The sequence below is a fragment of the Penicillium macrosclerotiorum genome (genome assembly GCF_028827735.1).
Source record: "Penicillium macrosclerotiorum strain IBT 26536 chromosome Unknown utg000009l_segment0_segment0, whole genome shotgun sequence".
Classification (NCBI taxonomy): domain Eukaryota; kingdom Fungi; phylum Ascomycota; class Eurotiomycetes; order Eurotiales; family Aspergillaceae; genus Penicillium; species Penicillium macrosclerotiorum.
The window spans coordinates 1,230,036-1,253,550 of NW_026643088.1; the positions used below are offsets into that span (position 1 = coordinate 1,230,036).

The following is a 23,515-nucleotide window of genomic DNA, read 5'->3' on the forward strand; positions in this document are numbered from 1 at the left end:
GATCTATGGAGTTTCCGAGCAAGGAAGTTTCGGATTATCCGACAAATATCGACCGGGGAAATTTTAACCGATCAATTTCAGATTACTCAGAGCGCATTCTGAGGTTTACCCTCTCCTGCTCTTCTCCGTGTCTGGCCCTACAGCGGGAAAGTTGGTGGAGACGGTACTGTGGATGGTGCACTCGCAGGGAGTAAAGGCTAATGCAAATGATACCAACGGTATTCAGGATTTTCTATAGAGACCTGTTGACGGCATACAAAGAGAAATATTTGTTCGCACGGTCCACGCAAAGGAGAAGCGGTGATGGGCCAAATGGAGCTCTCTGGTATACTTGAACTGCGGCCAATGGGGGCCATCCCGAAGCTGCTGATGTTGCTGTCCCTTCTTCCCCGCATGCAACTTCCCAGATGCAACCTGCCCCTCGCCTGATACGAGCTTCGAGAAATTACGTTCGTGTCGTCCAATCCATAAATCCTCTTCCCTCCCTCCCCCTGTCAACCTAAACCGACAGCTAAATCATCCAAATTGGGCGTGAACAAACGCCGGAAGCCCCGATCGCGAAGACGCCGCCATGAAGGAACCCCAGCTTCCTCCAGCAGACATCCCCATCAGCACTTCCAGTTTAGCAGTCGCTTCAACGCGCAAAACACCCCGGTTTCTTATCATTGGTGCCGGATCCCGCGGAAATGCCTATGCCCGTGCTGTGACAACAGCCACGCCTGGCGTCGTCCACGCTGTCGCGGAGCCGCACGAGTTCAAGCGGCGCTCGTTCGGACGGAAATATATCTGGGGCACGGAGGGCTCCCCCCAAGATGGGCAGGATTTTGCCGACTGGCGCGAATGGTTAGAATGGGAAACAAAGCGGCGACAACACGCAGGAAAGGAAACTGCTCACCACAGCGATGAACCTTCGACGACAGAAGGGCTAGATCCTGTGGGCGTTGATGCGGTGTTCATCTGCACCCTTGACGAAACGCACGTCGAAGTGATCCAAGCCATCGCCCCGCTGCAACTACACATTCTCTGCGAGAAGCCCCTCGCGCTTTCCCTCGCCGACTGCCTCACTGCCTACCGCACCCTCCAACCTCCACAAGGCCCTGAGGCCCACCCCCGCCCGGCCTCCGCCATCTTCTCCATCGGCCACGTCCTGCGCTACAGCCCGCACAACATCCTTCTCCGCAGGCTGCTCCTCATCGAGCGCATCATTGGCGACATCATCTCCCTCGAACACTGCGAGCCCGTCGGTTGGTGGCACTTCTCGCACAGCTACGTGCGCGGCAACTGGCGCCGCGCCACCCCGGCCGGTGATGGCTCCCTGCTCACCAAGTCCTGCCACGATATCGACTTCATCCTGTGGCTCCTCTGCTCCCCGCCGTCACTCGAAGATGCCGGCCACACATCGCACTTCCCGCGTTCTATCTCTTCTGCGGGATCTCTGACGCAGTTCCGCCGCGCCCGCAAGCCAGCTGCCGCCGGGACCGCCACCAACTGCCTTGCTTGCCCCGCCGAGCCCGACTGCAACTATAGCGCGCCACGCATATACCGTGATCACCACCTTGCGCGCGGCAACACAACCTGGCCGGTGAAGATAGTCTGCCCGGACATTGAAGATGTGTACAATACTCGTGGGGCCGCGGCTGCAGAGGCGCATCTGCTCGCGTGCCTGGCCGAGGACTATACCGATGCCGAATCCGACGCCGCCATCGCCGCGCGCCCTTGGTACGGGCGGTGTGTATACGAATCCGACAACACTGTGTGTGATGACCAGACAGTAACACTGGCGTGGGATGACGAGGCGGATGGGTCGCGGCTCGCGAAGACGGCGACGTTTCACATGATCGCACCGACAGAAAAGCAGTGCCAGCGCCGGGGCCGGGTGTACGGGACGCGCGGCGAGATCGAGTACGACAGCCGCACGATCTCAGTGTACGACTTTGCTTCAGCGAAGACGACGACGATCGATGTGCCTAACCCGCCGCCGGAGCGGGCAGAGTCGCATGGTGGCGGGGACTATGGGCTGGCAGGGAAGTTTGTGAGCGCGGTGGACGCGGTGCTGAATGCGGAGATGGAAGTCGAGACGGCGCAGGCGCGGTTCATTGGATGTACGCTCGAAGAGGCGGTGCAGAGTCATGCAATGGTGTTCGCGGCGGAGGAGGCGAGACGCGAGGAGCGGGTTGTGCGGTGGGCAGAGTGGTGGGAGGAGAAGCTGAGAGCTTCGGCTGCGACTTAAACGGCTCGACGCTTTTCGCTCTTGGGAATGGAAAGCTTGAAGTGCCTGGTCATGCATTCGTGCACTGCGGTGGCTATCTCAACGACGTGATGATGCTACGAATAACGATATATTTTGGAACGAGAATTGTTGACGAAACAGAGGGAATGGGAAACAGCCCTCCCATGATATCGCACTTACTTGGAGCAGCTAATTCAATTTGATTTTGGCGCATGCATTGCGGGAATGAACATCATTTTTCATATAGAATTAACTGGAAGGAAAATAAGGGAATCCCCTCCTAGCTCTATCGCTTACGTATACGGCAATCGTTCCATCATCATGTTCTTCTCATTTCCTGTTCCATAACCAATGATCCCCTTCCAGCGGGTCACACATAGACCGGATAAAGCGCCAGCCTAGGTCTTGACATCAGGCTCCTCACGGCCGACATACTCCTTGAACTTGAGCAGAGACAGCGCCAGAGAAACATTGTCGGCCAGGTACTCCTGGGCGCTGAGGCCGAACTTCGAGCTGTCGCTCTCGTAGCGCTCAACGTAGAGGCGGATAGTAGCGCCGCTGCTGCCGGTACCGGACAGACGGACGACGATACGGCTGCCGTCGTCGAACTTGGCGTACAGGCCTTGGTTCTTGGAGACACTGCCGTCGAGGTCGGTGTAGGAGAAGTTGCCGGCATCGACGACCTTGCGGGAGGCGATGGTGGAGCCGATGAAGGAGTCGCTGGCGACCAGGTCGGATAGAGTGCCGACAACCTTGTTGGCACCATCGCTATCGACATTCTCGTAGTCGTAGCGGGTGAAGAAGGTGCGTCCGTAGGTCTTCCAGAAGTCGTTCTGGATGGACGCGATGCTGGGGGTCTCGTTGGGCTTCTGCTTGGCGACACCGGCGATGATGTTCAGCCAGGCAACGATGGCCCAGACACCATCCTTCTCGCGAATGTGGTTGCTGCCAGTACCGAAACTCTCCTCACCACAGATGGAGATCTTCTTGTTATCGAACAGGTTGCAGAAGAACTTCCAGCCAGTGGGCACCTCGTAGCTCTGCAGGCCCTGGGCCTGAGCGACACGATCGACGGCGCCAGAGGTAGGCATCGAGCGAGCCAGGCCGAAGACACCCTGCTTCTGGAACCAGGGGATAAGCTGAGCATGGTGCGCGATAATAGCCAAGCTGTCACCGGGAGAGACGAAACTGTTGGCACCGTAGATCATGTTGCGATCACCGTCACCGTCACTGGCAGCACCAAAGTGCACGCCGTTCTTGTCAACGGCTTCCACAAGCTCGTGCGCATATACGAGGTTGGGGTCAGGGTGACCACCGCCGAAGTCCGGCTTGGGCTCGCAGTTCATGGTGCTGCTGGCGGGCAACCCGAGCTCCTTGACGAAGATGTCCACTCCGTATGGGCCGGTCACACCGTGCATGCCATCGAAGAGGACCTTGAAGTCCTTGTGGGTGCTGAGGAACTCCTTGATCAGATCGAAGTCGAAGATCTCCTTCATCATGGTCACGTAGTCAGCCGTCGAGTGGACAACCTCGACCTCGAGGGGGCCATAGCTCTTGGTGCCAATGCTCGAGGTGTCGATATCGGGAATGTCAATGTATTTGTAAGAGGTCAGAGCCTTGGAGGTCTCGTAGATCTTGTTGGTCACAGTTTCAGGGGCGGGGGCACCGTTGGCCAGGTTGTACTTGATACCAAAGTCGGCGTTGGGACCTAAGTCGATTGTCTCAGATTAGCGAGACCGAGCAATTGCATGAATTGTAAGGAGACAGAGCTGCAGTATGTCTTCCCTTCACCCGTTCCACTTACCACCGGGGTTGTGACTGGCAGTCAGAAGAATACCGCCAGTAGCCTTCCGCACGCGGATCAGGTTGCTGGCCGCGGGGGTGCTCATGATGCCATTCTGGCCAACCAGCAGCTTCTTGACGCCGTAGGCGGCCGCGATCTTCCCGATCTTGCTGATCACCTCAGTGTTATAATAACGGCCATCGCCACCAATGACCAGGAAGGAGTCCTCGACACCCTCGGGGATCGACAGGAGGATGCTGGTAATGAAGGACTCGGAGTAGTGGGGTTGCTGGAAGACCTTGACCTTCTTGCGAAGCCCAGAACTACACAGATCGGGTGGTCAGTGAGAGAGCCAGGCATTGACAAGAAAGAAATGACTTACGTGCCCGGCTTCTGATCCGCGAAGGGCTGGATGGAGACCGTCTGGACTGACATGATGAAACTGGGGGACGAGGAGAGTGTGAAGGGAGGAGTAGAAAGGTCTCACCGACACGAGGGGAGGGGCTTCCGTCATGTGTTGATCATTCCCCCACCAACCAACCCAGCTCAGACATGCATGGATCCCGCCAGGACTGGGATTGGCTCTACAAAGCTGCAGGAAGCTGTCAATTGCAACAAGGGATGTGCCATTTGGTGTCCCGCCCGTCAATTCGCCGTCTACAGTCCTTGCCACCGTTTCGCAATGGCTGTCCTACCTGGTCCCGGAGCTTTTTCTGGGCGGCAAAACAAATACTCATCGTGGGGCAACCCTCCAAACGTTCCCGCCGCCACAATACACAGATCCAGAGCACCGAGAATAAGAAGGCTAGCATTAGATCCGGGCCCGACTGGTATCAAATTGAATCAAACCAGAGTAGAAAGCGAAAAACAAAATACACATATAATACAATGAGTACCACCCTCGCATTGAAACGGGGACGCGCCCCTCACCAAAACAGTTTCTCCCGGTAGAAGCGCATTTCCGCAATGCTCTCTAGAATATCGTCGCGGGCTAGATGCACCTCTCGCTTGGTCGGGACCTGCTCGAGCAGCTCATTGCTCGCCCAGCGACGGGCGGCCTCCTTGATTGTACTCACATCCAATATTCGGTAATGCAAGAACTCTAGAATCGGGGCATAGGGGCCCCGGGCCAGGAAGGCCTTATCGGCGTGGACGCTATTCCCGGCCAGTAAAGCCGTGCGCGGAGCGGAGACGTGGCGACGAATGTACGCCATCAACGAGTCGGCGGCGGCAGTCGCACTGGTCGTGGAGGCGCGTACGGCGGCCGTGAGGCCCGTGCGGCCATGGGTGTCGATGCACCACTGCGACATGCTGTCCAGGAGGGAGTCGGGCTGGTGGATGACAACCTCGAAGCCGTCGGGTTCCAACAGTTGCAGCTGAGCGTCCGTAATGAAGCAGCAGATCTGGAGGATCTGGTCGTGCTCCGGGTTCAGCCCGGTCATCTGGTATGGTGGTGAGTTTGGGGCGTTGGTGGATATGGGTGGGGGACCTTACTTCACAGTCAATCCAGACCAAAGGGTCGGTGGAGCGGGCAAGAGGCATGGTGCTTTGGAGTCGGAAGGCTTGTAAATGCTAGACGAGAAGGTCAATGGAAGGAGGGGAAAGCCCGTGCGGGAATGCAGCGATTCATTCCCAAAGAAAAGCGCACAGACTGGAGGCGGGCAGAAAGGGAGTGGGCGGAATCACTGACCTGGTGGAGAAGGAAGGCGGGCTGGCCCAGAAGACGATGCCGGGGCAGGGCGAGGAGAGATTGAAGTTGTCGGGTTCGTCTTGGCCACATGTGTTGGATGAAAAGAAGACGAGGTAAGTGCTGGGTAAAGCAAGGCGGGCGTTCAGCAGATTTTGTACGCGGACCATCGACCTTCCTCCACACCATTCAACATCCGTCGGCAATCGAACGGGGCTTTGGGACTACAAATGACTCTCGAGGAGAATATAAACACAGAAGCAGTGGCTACGGGGATCCTCATTCACAATTCATAAACATGCCGCTCTCAAGCGACCCAGCTAATGTATTTCCCATCCGAATCCATGGATGATTCCTGTAGTGTAGATTGTGGACATAACGGCGTCAAGAGGTAGGTAGAAAGATAAGAAAAGAGTGAACGGCAAATATTCCAAAGGGCCATCGGCAGTAAACGATGGCCAATACAATGTCGCCGCATAGACGACACAATTCCAGCAAGGTCATGCTTCCATGATGGAGGAAGACGGTCTATCAGTTCCGCGACCCACCTCGAACTTTTCCCCCAATACGTATGAAAAGAAAAGAACTAGAGTTCAACGTCAGAGTTCTTCGTCGTTGTTCTGCGAGGCATCAGGGGCCGCCTGAGCATCAATTTTGTCCCCAAAGGACTCGGGATTCGCAGGGTTGGGGTCGTCGCCACTGCCTAGTACCTCGTTGATACGGCCTGACGACTCTGCAATCCTGCGTCGCAGAGCATTCTCGTCTGCCGCCGAGACGCTTGCGCGAGGCTTTTTCAAAGGGCTTCCGAGGAAGCCCCCGGTAGCGTCGAGAGAGGATTGTGCAGGCTCAGAGGGCCCAGCAACAGGGGTGGGCTTTGGCGGAGTAGAAGCGCGTTCAGGAGCAGGAGGCGTGGTTCCGGAAGCCGGCGTACCAGTCGAATTCTCGCCGCTGGCACTGAACGGCTCAGCAGAGTGCTGACGCTTGAGCTGTAACATAATTAGCATAGCTGCACCTCCGGGAAATGAGGTTAAAAACAGATGAAAGGTTGGACTTACCCGGATGCGTTGCACGCCATCCGCCAGCTCTCCTTGACGCTTGATGTCATCAGGGGAAAGAAAGCGGTCATCATCCTTGGCCTCCTCATCGTCAGCCTTGCCAAGAATTGGATTGTCTGTATCATCATCGTCACTATCCATTTCGTCGTCACCCTTCTTGCCCTTCCGCTCGGAGTCGTGGTCTCTGAAATTGAGGAACCCGACTGTTCCACCAGGCTTGAGGGGGCCGAGGTTGGCAAAGTCTGCTTGGATTGACTTCCGCTTCGCCGGAGTCTCCTGCGCTTTGGAATCCTTTAAAATACCCATTTTCTGCAATTGACCTGTGAATGCATGTAATTAGCTATGTTCAACCCAATAGAGCTAGCGCTTAGATTCACGTACGTTCTCCACGGTACATAAACGTAAAAATGGCATAGGGCTTGTCAGTGGGGTCAATGCCGGTAACCGTCTGGGTGCTAATGGACTTAGGGTCCAGGGTCTTGGGTTTCGCAAAGCTCGTCGTATGATCGACATCGGCATCGCCGTTGCCGTTGTTATCTTGGCCGCCCTCGTCGTCGTCATGCGCATCAAACTGTGGCGAATATTCACCTCGCTTGATCTCTCCCGATGCCAATACTCGGAACAATGCGACTTTAATCTGGCCCGCAGTTTCCGGGATAGGATCGTCATCGTCGGAATCAGAAGACAGGTCTTCATCCGATACGTTTTCTAGCGGTGCCTTCTCATCGTTACCATAGCGCATGATGCTCTTGGGCTTTGAAGGGGCATTGGCGTCCATTTCCATTTCGCCTTGGTTCTCGGCCTGTCGTTTTGCGCGGCGTTTCTCCATCTTCTGCCGTCGTCTCTCGATCTTGGCCGCTGCATCTTTACCCTCGAGATCTAATCCGTTGAGCCAGCGCTCGAGACCAACCTCACGGAAAAGGAACTCGCGCTCGGCTATACCGCCACCTTCTGAATCTGGCACACTGACCCAGCGCGAGTTCACCCAGGTCTCTTCCCCTCTACGCAGTAGTGTGGCCACCTCTTCCTTCTGTCTGCCATCGAAGTAAATGTAGGCCGCGACGGTCTCGTTCGGGGAGTTCGTCAATGCTTGGTAGGGCGCGACCGATCCGGAGAATTGACCGCGCTCGCTAGTCTGACCCGGAAGCCCTCCCACAACCTTAGGCTTGGGGGAGGGGCAATCGGATGTCGGCTTCGGGGTGGAGTATGGGACATCCTGGCCGGGGTTCAGGAGGGTGATTGAGATGGCAAAGGTGGACTGTTCCGGCTTGCCCTTGGAGGAATCGGGGACCTTAGGCGGAGGGACCGGGATGAAACACGCTATGCGCGACGCTCGTGACTGCCGCTGGATGGAATATTCGGAGATCGGGCCATCCGGGGTGTGGATGCTCACGGCAAGGCCCTTAAAACACGGCATGACGAAGCCTCACAGGAGATTGAGGGAGGCTGGTCTGTGTCGTGAAAGACAAGGAGGGAAAAGGAGGGGAGGGATGGCCCCGCGTCCGCGATGTGCGTGATCCCCCAGACAGGAAAGCTAGAGAAAGGGTCGAGTCTGACAAACGCGGGGGAGGGAATGGTGCGTTTCGCTCTTTTTTTTTTTGCTTCTGCGTCTCAGAAGAAGTGCGTATTAGCTATAGCCAAGGAGGCGGTCAGAGATAGCGTGGATGTGGGCTGGCTTGGAGCACCCAGCAACCAACTGGGTCTGGACCCCACTTGTTGCTGGTATACGGAGAGGCTGGTCGAATGAAGCTTTTCGCCGAGGAGGGGACCAGCAGGAGAATATGGGGAGGGAGGGGAAGAGCGGGCGAGCGACCGGACCTTGTTGGCTTGCGGATACGATGTACCATCTGCTCAGCGAGACACCCGCATATCCACAGAGATCGAAGGAGGAGTTGCGGGCTCTTTGGGCAGAGGAGGGGCGGAACCTGAGGAAGATGTGGACCAGCAAAACATCGTGCCCGCCGGCTCGGTCGAACACCAGGCCACGTGATGTACTTTAATTGGGACTGAGCCCTAGGCAAACGACGTGCATCTTGGCATCTGCATTCGCCGACTCTACGAGTCTACTTGGGGATCTACTGGATGAGGCAGATGGGAGCATCCTCCTGAGCTGGCAGGTTGATCTCGTCATCCCCCGCCGATACCCACATCACCTGACTCCCGACCATGGATCAGCTGTTGTGCCCGGGGCCCGCTCGACCATGCGGTGGGCACCATGGAGATAAACAAACAAATATTTCTACAATCAGAAAGAGAATCTCGGCTCAAGGGTCAATCTCATGAGAGTAGAGCTAGCGAGTGAGTGGATTCAAAGGAGTCAGATGGGGATTTCGGTCATCCTAAAGGATCTCATGATAACAAACGGCCCCTTGCCGTGGGTCTTGGGATACCCAATCAGACGGGACCAAGTCGAATACAAAGGAAGACACGGAAATCACAGATTGAGAAGAAACGTAATTGGAACTCCATTTTGTCTTTGATTCTGCAGGCACTAAGGATGACGAAAGTGATACCGAGGGCTGTACTCGGGTGTGCCGCACTTGAGCTATTGGGGTCACCATAAGACCCCACCCATTTTGAGGTAACTCTCATGTGGAAGAGAAAAACGAAAGGTAAGTGATTGAATGAATTAATGTACTTTGAAGGCAGTCAAATAATATATCTCCCTCATTCAATCATATGTATTCTATGAGGGACGGACAGAGAGCGAATATGTAAAGCCATAGTTGTAGTCCAGTCCTTGGAAAAGGACCCCCCCTCTCCATCACCATAGAGCCCAATAGTCGTAACAACCATGACGTTACCAAGATAGGAACAAAAAATCAAGAAACATCAAGTATTTCATAAGATCCAGATGTCTGGCAGAGTCTTCACTAGAACATCACGCTTCTTTTTGCACTTCAGGAAAAGCCTTGGAGTCCGTGTTCAGGTGGTCCAGCTTATAGAGAGGTTCAAGCTCCACCTTCATCCGAAAGATGTAGCGCTTGAACCAATACGGCAATGCCTTGAAGATCTGGTAGTGCATGTGTACCCGCGTGGGCACCGCGAAAATGTAGTCCAGCTCCTCGAGGGTGCGCTGTTTGGTCTCGGGGACCCAGAGGAAGATCATCACAAGGGCGGTAACGTTGAGGCCACTAGTATCAAGATCAGCTTTTTGAGTTCACACTAAAAGCTCGATGTGCAACCTACGCATAAAATCCAAAAGCACCGGTGGGTGTCATCGCGACAAGCATGCGAGGGAAGGTGATCGAGAGTACGGCAGCCCAACCTAGACAGGTTGCTACGGCCCAGGACATACCAACCTCTATTAACTTTATTAGGTTTGCTTTTTTTCACATGCATAGCCAATCATGTAGGAAGAGACGTCTATACATACCACGATGAGACAAGGGAAATACCTCAGCCGAATATGTGAAGGGCACAGGACCTTCGCCAGGCGAGTAGAACGCCGCAAACAGGAAGACAAATAGTGCTATAGCACCCAGATGGGCTCCGGTGGTCCCTGGAATCCAGAAGCAAAACGCAGCCGCTAAGAGAGTCCATGCCATTTGTGGGAAGGTAAACAAGAGCAGGGCTCGTCGGCCATAAGTGTCAATAGTCCACACAGCGGGGAAAGCAAAGAGAAAATTAACAATTCCGAATCCCCAGGATGCGAACAGAGCTTGGGTGTCAGTTGCGCCAGCCTTTGAGAAGATAGTCGAAGAATAGAATGCCACGATGTTGACTATAGAGACTCGATTAAACAAAGGCTTGGAGTTGGCAAGGGTCAAGCATAAAGTAACTTACTTCCGCACATCTGCTGCGCAATCATGACAGTGAACGAGGCGAGAGTCGCGCGGCGAACCCGAGGGATAGTGAAGAGCTCCACAAAACGAGTGACATAGTTACTGTCACCAATCATACTTTGCTCAATCTGTATCTGTGAGTGAATATAGTAAAGATCCCGCGCAGCCTGAAGCGACGTATTACGGAGGCGAACAAGAGACTGATACGCCTTGTCCATCTCGCCCCTTCTGATATACCAGCGGGGAGACTCCGGGCAGAAGTAAACTCCACAGACAAGAGGAACCGCGGGAATAAAAGCCGATCCAAGTTGTAGACGCCAGGACAATTTACCAGTGTCTTTCACCGCCAGGTTTGCACTAGTGCCTAGGAAAATACCAAAGGCCGTCCAGAGTTGCCAGCACATCACCAGCCCACCCCGAATCGCTGCAGGTGTGTTTTCAGCACAGAAGATAGGAATTGTTGACGCCTTCAAGCCCATGCCAATTCCGAGAAGCAGTCGCACGACGAAAAGCTGCGGCCATGTTTGAGTGAATGCCGATCCAATTGGGGTCAGAACACAGAAAACCGCAGAAATGAAGATAGTACCACGACGACCAAGGATGCGATTAACCGGATCGGATAGCCAACAGCCGAGGGCAGCGCTCGCGATATACGGAGCTGCATTGATGGCCCCAACAAGCCACTGATTGCGTACACTCGCATCCTCTGGGATACCAAAAGCCGTTGGGAAAGACAGATTGGCTCCGTTCGAGCCAGTTTGGTCCCAACCCTGAACTGCAGCACCAATAGAACAAAGAATGATAGTGAAGTAAAGTGCCTTGGGCTGGCGCCATTTATGGTTGACCTCGTCATGCAGTGCCATGATTTCCGCTTCCGTTAGATCGGGCACGGATTCAAATTCAGTGGGATCGCGAGCAACTAGAGCACCTTTCTTGAGCTCTGGAAGAATTTCAGTGATGTGATACTCATTGGCAAAATCTTCCACGTCATGAAGCACTCGAGATTTGGACAAGCCAGCAAGCGGGTTCTTGATCCTAGGAATGGGTTAGTAATTACTCGTCTATTTAGGGTAGAATACAGCGCAAACAAAAAGATCCTAAGGGACGATGTGGAAAGATTTCAGAAGCATACTTGGCCGACATGTTGTTCTGCAGGCTGACTTGTTCAATATGACCTTTCTCTGCACTATCTTCATCGCTAGAACTGTTCCTTGTCAACTTTGTATAACTGATACATCAGTACATGGAAGAAACTGACTTCTGCAGGAGGTCAATTGTTTCTTTTTCAACCCGAGTGATCGTTTCTTTCCCCACTGGCGCTACCATGTCTTCCGCCACCGGGTTCACGGTGTTTTTGCTCATCTTTAATGGTAAGAGACGGATAGGTGATGGACTAGATAGTTGATCAAGGTGGATAGAGAAAGTATGAAAATATGTCCCAGAATGTATCCCCTGGGGCACCTTCAAATCCAAAAAGATATGAAGATATGCACACCAACTGCACGGGAATACAGGACGCTGCTATACTGGTGAGAGATACGTGAGAAAAAAAGGGGGGAAGATGAGACAGACCACTTGATGAAAATCAGGGAGACAGGCCACCTTTTATCATTCTACGCAAACGAATTCGCTCTGCTCCCCCAATTTGCAGACGAGCCGGGATTGAGAGGAATAGCGGCATTTCATTGGACCTGAGAAGGACGTCAATACACTCTGAGAACAGAGTTAACTTCATTGGTTTTCCTTTCTCGGCAGCCTCATTTCCTATCTCATTCCCGAAACGGATCGTCTACCCCAATTATGGAGTCCCCAGCGTGGGGCAGGGCGTTCTTCGGTTGCCCATGAGGAAACCAACCTCGATTCATTCTTCATTACACTCGTCATCTAGTCATGAAGACCAGAAAGCGGTCCGTCCGCTATTCGAAATATGGTACGCCACGCCATGGGGGACTTACATGGACGGGGCGATCTTTTCGATGCCGAGATTTAACGCCCAGGCTCCGGCTTCCATCAAGTTTGACGTCTATATTTGACCATTGGCTGTGCCTCATTCTATATCATGGTGCTATGAACGGCGCTGGGGGCGTTCTGTTACAGCCTCCTCTTCTACATCAACTTCGCCTGAATAAATAGCTTTATCATTATTGAGCATGTCCAGAAAACCTGCCGTTGTTCAGGTCCGAGAGCTGCGAGGGGCAGGAGGGCATTGTGCGGACTGCAGATGTGGACACGCGAATAGGTATAAGTGACTCCAACCAGCTGGCATCTCGGATTTGGGAAAGTGGATCTTTTTTCCCTGTGCCTTTGGTGAATACGGAGTACGCCGTAGATCCGTCGTATTGGGAATATCCGTTAGGAAGCAGTCAGAGACAGGGAGAAAGCCTTGCTCGGTGCGCGAGCCTATCAGTAGTTCCGGTCAGAGAGATCCCAGGACCCCACTTTATTTACTTTGCAAAGCCAACTATCATACTTCTCGGCCCTTGCTTGCAACCCAGACCGTCTCCATGTGGTCGGTGTCTGGTTGCGGAAATTGAGAGAATATTTCCCCACGGGGAGGGAACTGAACAGAACGCGTCATGTGCGTTCGGGTGGGCCATGTGGCATGGAAGGAATCGCCGGACTCGGGCGCCTCGGACAGTCGACAATCGGCTGGACACCAGGCCACACCAATGCGACACTATTCGGGCCTCAATTGATGGCTGAAACTATGGCAAGTTTGCTTAGGGTGAAAAAAAGGAAACAGGGCCTTTTGCCGTTGTTCTCTCTCCGTCTCTACGGTCAACAAGCCTCTGGGCCACAAAGCAAATTTAGGAGACTATACTGAATCAGGACTAGGCATAGGTTATTTCTGCCGATGAAGGTTTGCAATTGGTAGTCATCGGGGCTGGTCTGACGGCGATCAACTGACGAAGAGCTTGTGCTGACTTGAGTCCGGAGGTTTCAGGGTGGGCCGAAGGGATTGAATCCGGACACAGATTGCATCCGGTGAAAATGCCAGCGATCTGGTCTCCCATGCGCACCAGCAAGGGGTGCAGAACGTTACCCGATGTCTCCGAGATCACGAGGCTGGTGGAGACTGGCGAGAACAGAATCCGGGGCCTCTTGAGATTCTGGAGAAACTGGAGTATAGGGAGTCTTGGAGAAATCGAGGACATCGGGATCGGCCCCAGCTGCCGCTAGGAGGACACTTTAAGCTACCAATTTGTGTTACTCTGGGCCCGACACTAACGCGCGATCCTTCGCGGTTGGCTGCCCAGATCCACTGGCTTATTGGTTGGCCTCTCCCGTCTTCGGCCTAGGATTCCCCTTCACAGAGAAAAAAGGTGTGCCGCTGCGACCCAAGCAAATTCTCTGGATATGCGCGGCGATTCAGAGTTTGAGTCGGGAGATGTGTGAAATACCGAGTGATGTTGGTCTTCGGTCGGCATAGTCCGGAAATGGAAATTCGAAGCCGACGGGCCTCTGCTTCCAGAAAAGGGATTCCTGTCGCCGGGCCGACTGGGAGCAAGCAAGAGGACAACGGTAGCTCGGTTTCTAAACAAATTTCAGATATTGGATCCTACGGTCCACAGAAGCCAGATTCAATTCTGTTGGATGTCAACAGCTTTCTCCAGGCCGGGATGGAGCATCGTCAGTGTAATGGCATCATACACTCTGCACTCATCTTCGGCGTGCACGGTATTTTACAAAGCTCGAGGCTTGAGCGATGTTCTCTCCACTATCTCTCCCCAGTCTCGTTCATCCCGCATATGGTCTGGGACGTTGCGACCCTAGGGAGCTCGTGGCTTGAGTCCATGTGGGGATCGGCTGCTCCGTTCTCCCAATGCGTCGAACCCCGGAAAGGAGGATGTCGTGTTATAAGCTCTACGCGAGTCATGACGCCTGCAAGCCGGGAGTCTAGACGAAGAGACTTGGGGAGTTATCTGGATGATGCTGGGAGCGTATTACTGTGCGCTTTAGGTTTGAGATTCAGAATTCGGATTTTGACGGGAAGTGCGATGAAGGCTGTGATCCAGGTCAAGTATCCGAAGGCCCATGTGCCCTCATAAGAAGTCAAGATATACAGAGTGTCTGCAAGTGACAAAAGCGATACGCTTGAACCTGATGCTTGTCTCCAATCTTTGTCTGGTCCGTCAGAACTTGCTTGTAGATACCTCGAATGCCCGGGGCAAATACAATCGAGTGGCGCTGCCATGGAGTGAAAGAAACCGGTCACCGGGCGTCTTGCCATGTACTGTACGATCAATTTCTTGTAAAGGAGGTTTGCTAGCCATACAGAATCCTAGATCAGAAGTTAGAATTGCGCCCGACTGCAAGGGGGAAACAAAGTCCCAAAGACCGGGCGAGGGTGCTGGTTTCGCGCTGACGAGTCCGCAGGATGGATCGCCTTTTGCAGGATCAGGTGTGTATCTAGATATTTGAGTTGTTCTTGACGGTACATGTAAGCTGTCTTGGCCATTGGATTACGAGAATTGACACTTAAGCAGTGGCTGATAGGTGATCTGCTCGTCTTTCTATGCCTATGTACAAGCCCAAGGCCTCGCCTTTAAGGTTTAAAAAGTTTTCTGTTGCACCTTATATATGAAGGCAAAAACACATACACATCTAGTACTCTTCGGTCGAAGGACAATCAGATAACTTGAGCTTTCCAGTTGGGCATAGTTCCGCCCCCACCAAAGCCTACATCCTTGTACCGCTGAGCTCCGTTACTTCGTGGCAAGTGCGCCGCATATAGAATCTATGAATGAATACATAACTATATTGAAAAATTACTTATCACCTTGGAAACTGTCAGCAACATAAATACGCTGTTCGGGGACTCGGCCTTAGAAACCTGAAGATGACATCATTCACACCGATCGCTCCGGTGGAGCTGACAAATGAGCCCGCGGAGGCCGACTATTGAAGCTCGATATCGAGTCGCCGAGTATATTTTTCGTCCTGCACTCTCCTTTTTTGGCGATGCTCCCTCGTACCTTCAATACTGGCACTTTTAAAGCTGTTTCACGCTTCTCCAATTTATTACCCCCCATCCGTACCTCATCCACCACCATGACGTCCAACATCACGCTCTACAGCTGGCCCACCCCCAATGGTATCAAGGCCTCGATTACCCTAGAGGAGCTTGGTTTGCCATATAAGCTTGAACCGATTGATATCAGTACCAATATTCAAAAGGAAGAGTAAGCATGGCTGCTCGCCTATCTCCATTCAGCGAGTCGTACCAAACTAATACATGGTCAAAACGTAGGTGGTTCTTGAAGATCAATCCGAATGGCCGCATCCCTGCCATCACCGACGGCTCGCAGCGCGTCTTCGAGAGCGGGTCGGTTATGATTTATCTTGTCGACATGTACGACACAGACCGGAAGATAAGTTATGCGCCCGGCACGCCCGAACACATCGAACAGGTCTCTTGGCTCATGTTCCAAATGGGTGGCCTGGGTCCCATGCAGGGTATGTTGGAGAGCAAATTACGAACTTGATTGTCCTGTTCGTCTGACTGGAGAATATCTTTATAGGCCAAGCTAATCATTTCCGTCTCTTTGCGGGGACGCGTTCTGATTATGGTATTAAGCGCTATATCGATGAGACCAAACGACTCTACTCGGTTCTGGAGTCCCGTCTGAGGGAAAGTCCCTACCTCGCTGGCTCCAGATACACAATCGCTGATATCGCCAACTATTCGTGGGTCCGGAGTGCTCCTGGGTCGCTGGAGATCGACCTCTCAGAGTTCCCAGCTCTTCGGAAGTGGGCTGACGAGATTGGCAAGCGTGCAGCGGTACAGAAGGGCGTCAATATTCCGGACACTGGACGCACGGACGAGGAGAGAAACGAATTCTTCCGGACCGCTCGCGCTAAAATTGACAGTATGAACAACTCTGATAAGCATTAAGCAGATTGATCAATAAGCGATCTCATGGGGTTAGGGCAGACAATAACAATTAGTGTTCAAAGGAAATCCCAATCAACTTGTGTACATGAAATACTCAGTGGTATTTTAGGAGAAATATCACAAGAAGTAGAAGCAAAACTTACAATTATCATCAAAGGCAGTGTGCTGGGTATATGTAGGGCATAGCCCCCCTGGTTAACTATCTTGGAACACAATCGTTTCGTCTTACGGGCAAGACTCGGCCTCGAGATTGTGCATTCCACCGTCTGACACCTTGCAAAAATGCCAAAATACGCTGCAACATCGCTTCCATACTCTCGTCAGGCTGGTTCCACTCAACAAGGGCTGCTGCTAGATACATCCATGGCCGATAAAACGGTGGACCCTGATTATCCCGACGGACGACAAGCTCATAGTCAACGTGAGAGAGCCTTTCGAAGAGTAATGCTTGACGATGTTTCCAATACGGCCAATATGCAGTAGTTTCTTCGATATGTGTCGTCCATTGGAAAGGATTCCACAAGATGCAATATTTATTGTTTGGTTTTGGGAGGTCAAACATCCCCACAATATGGTCGATCAGTTGGGTCACCTCCCAGCGAAAGCGAATAGTTGCTTCGATATATGAGCTATATTGCTGATTTTCCCCATGTTTGTAGAATCCGAGTATCATGATGCCCAATCTGTAATTTCGTCCTCCATGCCAGTCTCCTGGGCAGGTCTTGTGGAAGAGCCGAGCTATCTCTTTGACAGGGCCAAGGCGAAGACTTTTCCTCAAGTCCTCCATCAAATCGTCGTCATAAGGAGTTATATTTTGGCAGTCGACTCCATGAGGAAATAAAGACCCTCTTGCCCTTCGATGTTGGCTTAAACTAATGCTATTCATTCCAGATGGGAAAGAGATCTTAAGATAAAGATTGGTTTATTGGTGAGCTCGTCAGGTATTTCGAAGCAAAGAGTTCTTCAATTTTATCTGGTCTCGACTGGCAGTTATACTTTTCCTGTAGAGTCCCAATAAAATCTATTCTTTAAATGATCTAGTTGTGTCGCCCATACCGTGGTTAGTCAATGAGTGCCGCGTCCCAATACGGCAGAGTGAAGCATAGAAATAGGTTTAGGTCGCACGGGAGAGAACGGTTATTCTGCACATTCTAGCATTTGCTATATATCACTCCCCGGTTGTCTTGGTTATCCTAAATTTTATTTGTAGTCCGCTGTAGCTTGCGAATATAATGTCCATGAGACGTTGCATCGTGTTGGAAGTGGATCCCGAGGGAAGCAACGTGGGTGGATGAGCTGTTGGTGGTTTAATTGCACATTCCCCGCGCCGACCGGCGATATTCATCAACCCATCATATCTTTCGAGCGAGAAAAATGGCATCAACAGAGCTTCAGAAGAAAGTTGGCCAGGTGAGAATTCAAGTCGATTATTTGAACATTTGGCTAACCCCGTGGCAGCTGTTTGCAGTCGGTTTTCACGGCCATACACCGAGTCTCGAGATCAAGACACTCATTCACGACTACCATGTTGGAGGCATCGTTCTCTTCTCGCGTAATTTCCAGAATGCCGCACAGCTCCAGGTAAGACATATTAATCAAGACTGTATTGTAATCTGACACTGACCACTCTGTACAAGGCGTTGACGCTTGCTCTGCAAAATGAAGCGCGTCTGGCGGGTCACCAGCAGCCTTTGTTTATTGCAATCGACCAGGAAAATGGACTGGTTACTCGGGTATCACCTCCGATTGCTCCACAAGTTCCTGGTCCGATGGCGCTCGGCGGTACTCACAGCCCAGAATTAGCCTACGAAGCCGGAAAGGCTACTGGTGAAATCCTGACGTTCTTTGGGATCAACATGAATTACGCACCAGTCTGTGACATCAACTCCGAGCCTTTGAACCCTGTCATTGGCGTGCGAAGTCCTGGAGATGACCCGGAATTTGTGGGTAGGTTCGCCAGCGCCACAGCGCGCGGCCTACGAGAGAAGAAGATCATTCCCAGTATCAAGCACTTCCCCGGACACGGCGACACGGCAGTAGATTCACACTATGGCCTACCGGTGATCCCAAAAACAAGAGATGAGCTGGAGCGGTGCGAACTGATCCCATTTCGTCGTGCTGTGGCGGAGCAGATCGAGACTGTTATGACTGCCCATATCTCACTACCGTACATTGACGACAAACTTCCTGCAACGTTGTCGCCTGCTGCCTTGGGTATTCTGCGAAAAGACATGGCTTACGATGGTATGGTCATTACTGATTGTCTGGAGATGGATGGCGTTCGCTCTACATTTGGCACAGAGCAAGGCTCGGTGCTGGCGTTGCAGGCGGGAAGTGACAGTATCATGATCTGCCACACATTCGAGGTGCAGGTAAACTCCATAAGGAAGGTCTGCGAAGCAGTTCAATCTGGAGCCATTGAGCCCACACGATTAGAGGAGGCTTGTCGTCGCGTTGCCCGTGTGAAGAATAATTTTACAAATTGGGATGCCGCTTTACATCAACCCAAAATTGCCGAGATGGATGCTCTGAGTAAACGAATTTCTCTGACCTGCCAGGAAGCATATGAGCGCTCAGTTACACTTGTCCGTGACAGCGCAGACGTTCTTCCCCTATCAAAGAACGCCAAAATCGTGTTTCTATTTCCCGGAGACGAGACTCCCGCAGGCGGTGCAGTGGATGGGCAGGGAACGGGTCGTCGAGGCTCATATGAAGCCACGGTATATCTCGAAACTCTGCGTCGACACAACCCATCTATCAGGGAAATCAGATATGGACAGGGCGGTCTATCTGATGAGCAATTGAGTTCTGTCAAGGCAGCGGACGCTGTCATTCTTGTTACGATCAACGCACGAGAATCGCCGTACCAGGAAGAATTGGGTAAGTTGCTTCCTCAGTGTGCCTCCTCACTGGTTTCCATTGCTGCCTGCAATCCCTACGACTTCCTCGACACTTTGGAGGTTCAGACATATCTTGCTACCTATGAGCCGACCATAGAAGCATTCTCTGTGGCTGCTGATATTATTTTTGGCACCAAGTTCCCCAAAGGATCACTTCCGGTTGGGCCGACTGCCACGAAGAAGCCTGATGTAAGTGTGACCCCTTATAATAGTGAGAAGGATGTCAATGGAATTCTTTCTGCCTGGACGGAGGCTTTGCCCACATATACTCTGTCTGCGGAGCAACTACGCCCCTTCATTACCCGGGACAATGCATATCATTATGTTGCTCGAGTTGGGTCCGAGCTAGTCGGTTTCTGTCTTGCGTATACAAACGCCCATGGAGACCCGAAAACTGTCCATATTGCAGTTTTAGCGGTTGTTCCAAGGTATCAAGGCCAAGGAATCGGGACAGCGCTTTTAACCGAAACACGCTCGAACTTCAGAAAAAAGTTCGGCATCTACCAGGTGAAACTTGGGAGCTCTTTCCCTCGATTTTGGCCTGGTATTCCTCGCGATCTCCCAGAATCAGTTCAGGAGTTCTTTGTTCATCGAGGGTTTCGACTCAGTCCGCCTCAGGCGAGATCAGTTGATCTGTTTCAGGATATTCGGAATTTTCAGTCACCCGAAAAGTATATAAACCGCGCCCGGGAACGAGGTTTTCGGTTTGCACCACTTCAGCCCCAGGACTACGAGGGATGCTTGGTCGGACAGAGAAGAAATTTCTCCGACAAGGCGGTATGATCACACACCCGTTGTGAATTTTCCTCTCATTTGATGAGCTTACGTGCTGACAATATACGTCTAGGGCTGGGTGGAGGCCTATGTCACACTCCATCCCAGTGAATATCCGGACTGCGTCATGGCCGCCTTTGATGCTCAGGGTGAGCAGGTTGGGTGGACCTTGATGCTTCCTCCTTTACCTCAGCTCAACCAAGTCTGGGCATTCCCACAGACCTGCGGTCCTAAGACAGGACTCATTGGTGCTGTAGGCGTTGACGAATCGCACCGCAAATCCGGCATTGGTTTGGCAATGATATGCCATGCGGTGGAGAACATGAAGCAACGAGGGATTCAAGGCGTTTTTGTGGATTGGGTGGCCTTGGACGGATGGTATGAGCAGGTTGGTTTTAAGACTTGGCGGAGCTATCGACCGGGTGAAACTTGAGGTTTGACACGTCGCATTGGCGCTCCAGACAGCATGTACGTGAGATAGATGGATTAGATGACCGTCCGAATTTTGATCCGCAGATTTCGTCCTGGCTTTCCGTCGGGCAAACCCGTAAGTATTAGGCCGATCCGTTTCCCCCCCCAGGCAGCAAGGGGGCAGTAAATGCGCTTGGACACTGTAAACACGGGCGGTCATGCTCTGGATTATCCTCATCTCGCGAATGCGAAAAACCGGATCGTGTGCTTATGTGAGTCATCGGGCCATCCCCTGTCCAACGCAATAGGGAGCTACAATTATTACCATTGACAGACAAGGATGGCGCCAACCTCATAGTTTGGGTGACAAATGATCCCCACATGAAAATGATAGCTCTGTGGTTATTCAAAGTCGGCCCAGATTATGATTGGCCCACCCAGCAATTCCTCCCTCGTATTTACTTCACGCTACTGCACCAGCCGATTCGACTTCCATGTGTCTGAACAAAAGTTTTACCGGGATTCGGTGCGATGGGCCGCCGATGCCCGATATTACCCTCCATCATGTCTGATGAAACATGGACTTAAATATGCCAACAGACTTCACGCGGACCTAGTACGGAGATAACATGTAGCCGCCGTGTACTATATCTATACCGCGCTCTGATCAAATTCCCCTTTTCGATGTAAGAAAATTACACCCTCCTCGGTGGCCCAAGGGGATCCTTATCAATTTCTTCCGCCATTCTACCACAGTTCACTCGACATGACCCAAGCCAGCAGCACCACGGACGTGGAAAGTCCGCCGGAGAAAGATGTCAAAGCTGTGACCGAAACGACAGAACCCGAATACCCCCCCCTCACAAGAGCAATCGTTGTGATCTTTGCGTTGTATCTGGCTGTTTTCTTGGTTGCACTCGACCAAACGATCATTAGCGTGGCAATCCCAAAGATTACGGATCAGTTTAAGAGTATCTCGGATATAGCATGGTATGGCAGTGCATACTTCCTCACATCGACGGCTTTACAACCCTCGTATGGTCGAATCTACAAAATATTCAGCGTGAGCCTCCTTATGCCGTGGTCAAATGGCATTTCGTCAATCTATCATCCGGCTAATTCCATATCAAGGTCAAATGGGGTTTTTTGGTGGCTGTCCTAATCTTTGAGATTGGGTCACTGATTTGCGGAGTGGCGCCCTCCAGTACCGTTTTAATTGTGGGTCGAGCCATTGCAGGAGTTGGAGTCGCGGGTATCTTCTCTGGCGCTCTCGTCATTATTTCCATGACTGTCCCGCTCCCCAAGCGTCCTCTTGTGTTCGGCATGTTCGGCATGGTTTGGGGAATCGCCTCGATTGCGGGTCCCCTGCTAGGAGGTGCTTTCACAGACAGCATCTCGTGGAGATGGTGTTTCTATATCAATCTTCCGATTGGCGGTCTATCCATCGCCGTCATTCTTTTGATTCTCCGTCTTCCAAACAAGAACGAACACTCCGGAACCTCTGTTTGGGGCCGTATTAAGCAGCTGGATCTTCTGGGGGCGAGTCTTCTTATCCCCACTATCATCTGTCTGCTACTAGCTCTGCAATGGGGAGGGAACAAATATCCCTGGAACAACTCGCGGATTATCGGTCTTTTCATCGGGTTCGGCCTGATGGCCATTCTCTTTGCCGTCTCTCAGCTCTACCTTGGGGAGCGGGCAACACTTCCACCTCACATCCTCAAGCAGCGCACTGTTCTCTTTTCCTGCCTCTTCGCCTTGTTCTTTGGTGGCGCATTTTTCCTCCTTGTATACTATGTTCCCATTTTCTTTCAGAGTGTGAAAGGCTCTTCCGCCATGAAGTCTGGCATCCAGCTGCTTCCTCTGATGCTAGCTACGGTCGTGTCCTCCGTGGTGATCGGTGGCTCCATCACTGCCGCCGGATATTACACACCGTTCCTAATCGTGAGCTCTGCTATCGCTGCCATTGGCACTGGCCTGATCACACTGTTCGACGTGGATATTTCCACTGGAAAATGGATCGGCTATCAGATCGTGGTCGGCGCAGGAGTGGGAGCGGGTTTCCAAGTCCCAATGACCGCTGTTCAGACTGTCTTGAAAGCAGAAGATATCCCCGTCGGAACTGCTGCAGTAATGTTCTTTCAGACACTGGGAGGAGCTCTCTTCATCGCGGTCGGCCAGTCGGTATTCCAGAATGGTTTGATTGATGGAATCGTCAAGTACGCTCCTGAGGTCAGTCCGAATGTCATTGTTGGCGCTGGTGCAACCGAAATGCGACATGTCCTCAGTCAAACAGGTCAGTTAGATCAGCTTGGGAATGTCATTAAGGCCTACATGAGTGGCCTGAGGGATGCCTACCGGGTTAGTCTCGCCCTCGCCTGCGTCGCTTTCGTGGCCAGTCTCTTTCTGGAATGGAAGAGTGTTAAGAAAGCCGGGGGTGGCAAAAATGATGAAGTGGCTGTGCCAGCTCTCTAGCCCGCCAAATATAATATATTTGGCTCATTTTTCTCCTTGGATGTGGATAGGTCTTCGTGCCTGTCTCCAATCAATGTAACACTATGTTAAAAGGCGGTTACCTCTCCATTCAGCGATACTTTATCTATATTAATTAGACAACATATTTATTGTGTTACGGATTGAAGCTTAATATGTGATAATTAATTAATTTTCTTCATATCTCTGATCTTCCATTGTGAAACTAGGCCTGAATGTTCCTGAGGGGTGTTGGATTCGATGAAAGGAGAAACGTGGAGGAAATAAATCTGGGGCTGACCGGTAATTCTTTTGGCTAGATCCTAGTAGTGGTGCATCTTGTTTAAATATTGGCTGGAAACTAGGAGAGGCGCAACGCGGAGAAATGCAGAGTTTTGGGAGTTCCAATTGTTTTGGATTTTCACGATGTGGGTTTTCAATAGATGAGACATGAGTGTTTAATATCTCGACAATGGCCAACCTTCTTGTTGTAAAACACCATTTATGTATCACCCAATTCCA

General features: G+C 52.0%; 9 protein-coding genes across 9 annotated transcripts; 5 read left to right on the forward strand and 4 right to left on the reverse strand.

Annotated features, from left to right (window-relative positions):
- Positions 1-571: 571 nt before the first annotated feature.
- On the forward strand, positions 572-2,230 carry N7462_009603 (Gfo/Idh/MocA family protein; the record flags this gene model as incomplete). The annotated part of the gene is made up of 1 exon (XM_057081317.1): positions 572-2,230. One exon carries the CDS (start codon positions 572-574, stop codon positions 2,228-2,230), a length of 1,659 nt encoding a protein of 552 aa, XP_056930154.1.
- Positions 2,231-2,628: 398 nt separating this feature from the next.
- Positions 2,629-4,448, reverse strand: pgmA (phosphoglucomutase PGM2; the record flags this gene model as incomplete). The annotated part of the gene is made up of 3 exons (XM_057081318.1): positions 2,629-3,938; positions 4,035-4,336; positions 4,396-4,448. 3 exons carry the CDS (start codon positions 4,446-4,448, stop codon positions 2,629-2,631), a joined length of 1,665 nt encoding a protein of 554 aa, XP_056930155.1.
- A 491-nt stretch (positions 4,449-4,939) lies between these two features.
- N7462_009605 (oligoribonuclease) lies at positions 4,940-5,555 on the reverse strand (the record flags this gene model as incomplete). The annotated part of the gene is made up of 2 exons (XM_057081319.1): positions 4,940-5,455; positions 5,508-5,555. The coding sequence occupies 2 exons, from the start codon at positions 5,553-5,555 to the stop codon at positions 4,940-4,942; spliced, it is 564 nt and encodes a 187-aa protein (XP_056930156.1).
- A 744-nt stretch (positions 5,556-6,299) lies between these two features.
- N7462_009606 (uncharacterized protein) lies at positions 6,300-8,172 on the reverse strand (the record flags this gene model as incomplete). Its single annotated transcript, XM_057081320.1, has 3 exons — positions 6,300-6,686; positions 6,756-7,075; positions 7,137-8,172. The coding sequence occupies 3 exons, from the start codon at positions 8,170-8,172 to the stop codon at positions 6,300-6,302; spliced, it is 1,743 nt and encodes a 580-aa protein (XP_056930157.1).
- Positions 8,173-9,636: 1,464 nt separating this feature from the next.
- Positions 9,637-11,902, reverse strand: N7462_009607 (sugar porter family MFS transporter; the record flags this gene model as incomplete). Its single annotated transcript, XM_057081321.1, has 6 exons — positions 9,637-9,889; positions 9,945-10,059; positions 10,132-10,479; positions 10,542-11,575; positions 11,673-11,744; positions 11,799-11,902. 6 exons carry the CDS (start codon positions 11,900-11,902, stop codon positions 9,637-9,639), a joined length of 1,926 nt encoding a protein of 641 aa, XP_056930158.1.
- Positions 11,903-13,977: 2,075 nt separating this feature from the next.
- N7462_009608 (uncharacterized protein) lies at positions 13,978-14,589 on the forward strand (the record flags this gene model as incomplete). Its single annotated transcript, XM_057081322.1, has 2 exons — positions 13,978-14,218; positions 14,273-14,589. 2 exons carry the CDS (start codon positions 13,978-13,980, stop codon positions 14,587-14,589), a joined length of 558 nt encoding a protein of 185 aa, XP_056930159.1.
- A 1,003-nt stretch (positions 14,590-15,592) lies between these two features.
- Positions 15,593-16,436, forward strand: N7462_009609 (glutathione S-transferase family protein; the record flags this gene model as incomplete). Its single annotated transcript, XM_057081323.1, has 3 exons — positions 15,593-15,723; positions 15,792-15,997; positions 16,063-16,436. The coding sequence occupies 3 exons, from the start codon at positions 15,593-15,595 to the stop codon at positions 16,434-16,436; spliced, it is 711 nt and encodes a 236-aa protein (XP_056930160.1).
- A 1,374-nt stretch (positions 16,437-17,810) lies between these two features.
- Positions 17,811-20,543, forward strand: N7462_009610 (uncharacterized protein; the record flags this gene model as incomplete). The annotated part of the gene is made up of 4 exons (XM_057081324.1): positions 17,811-17,846; positions 17,895-18,017; positions 18,074-20,113; positions 20,184-20,543. The coding sequence occupies 4 exons, from the start codon at positions 17,811-17,813 to the stop codon at positions 20,541-20,543; spliced, it is 2,559 nt and encodes an 852-aa protein (XP_056930161.1).
- Positions 20,544-21,287: 744 nt separating this feature from the next.
- On the forward strand, positions 21,288-22,996 carry N7462_009611 (MDR family MFS transporter; the record flags this gene model as incomplete). The annotated part of the gene is made up of 2 exons (XM_057081325.1): positions 21,288-21,584; positions 21,653-22,996. The coding sequence occupies 2 exons, from the start codon at positions 21,288-21,290 to the stop codon at positions 22,994-22,996; spliced, it is 1,641 nt and encodes a 546-aa protein (XP_056930162.1).
- Positions 22,997-23,515: the final 519 nt, after the last annotated feature.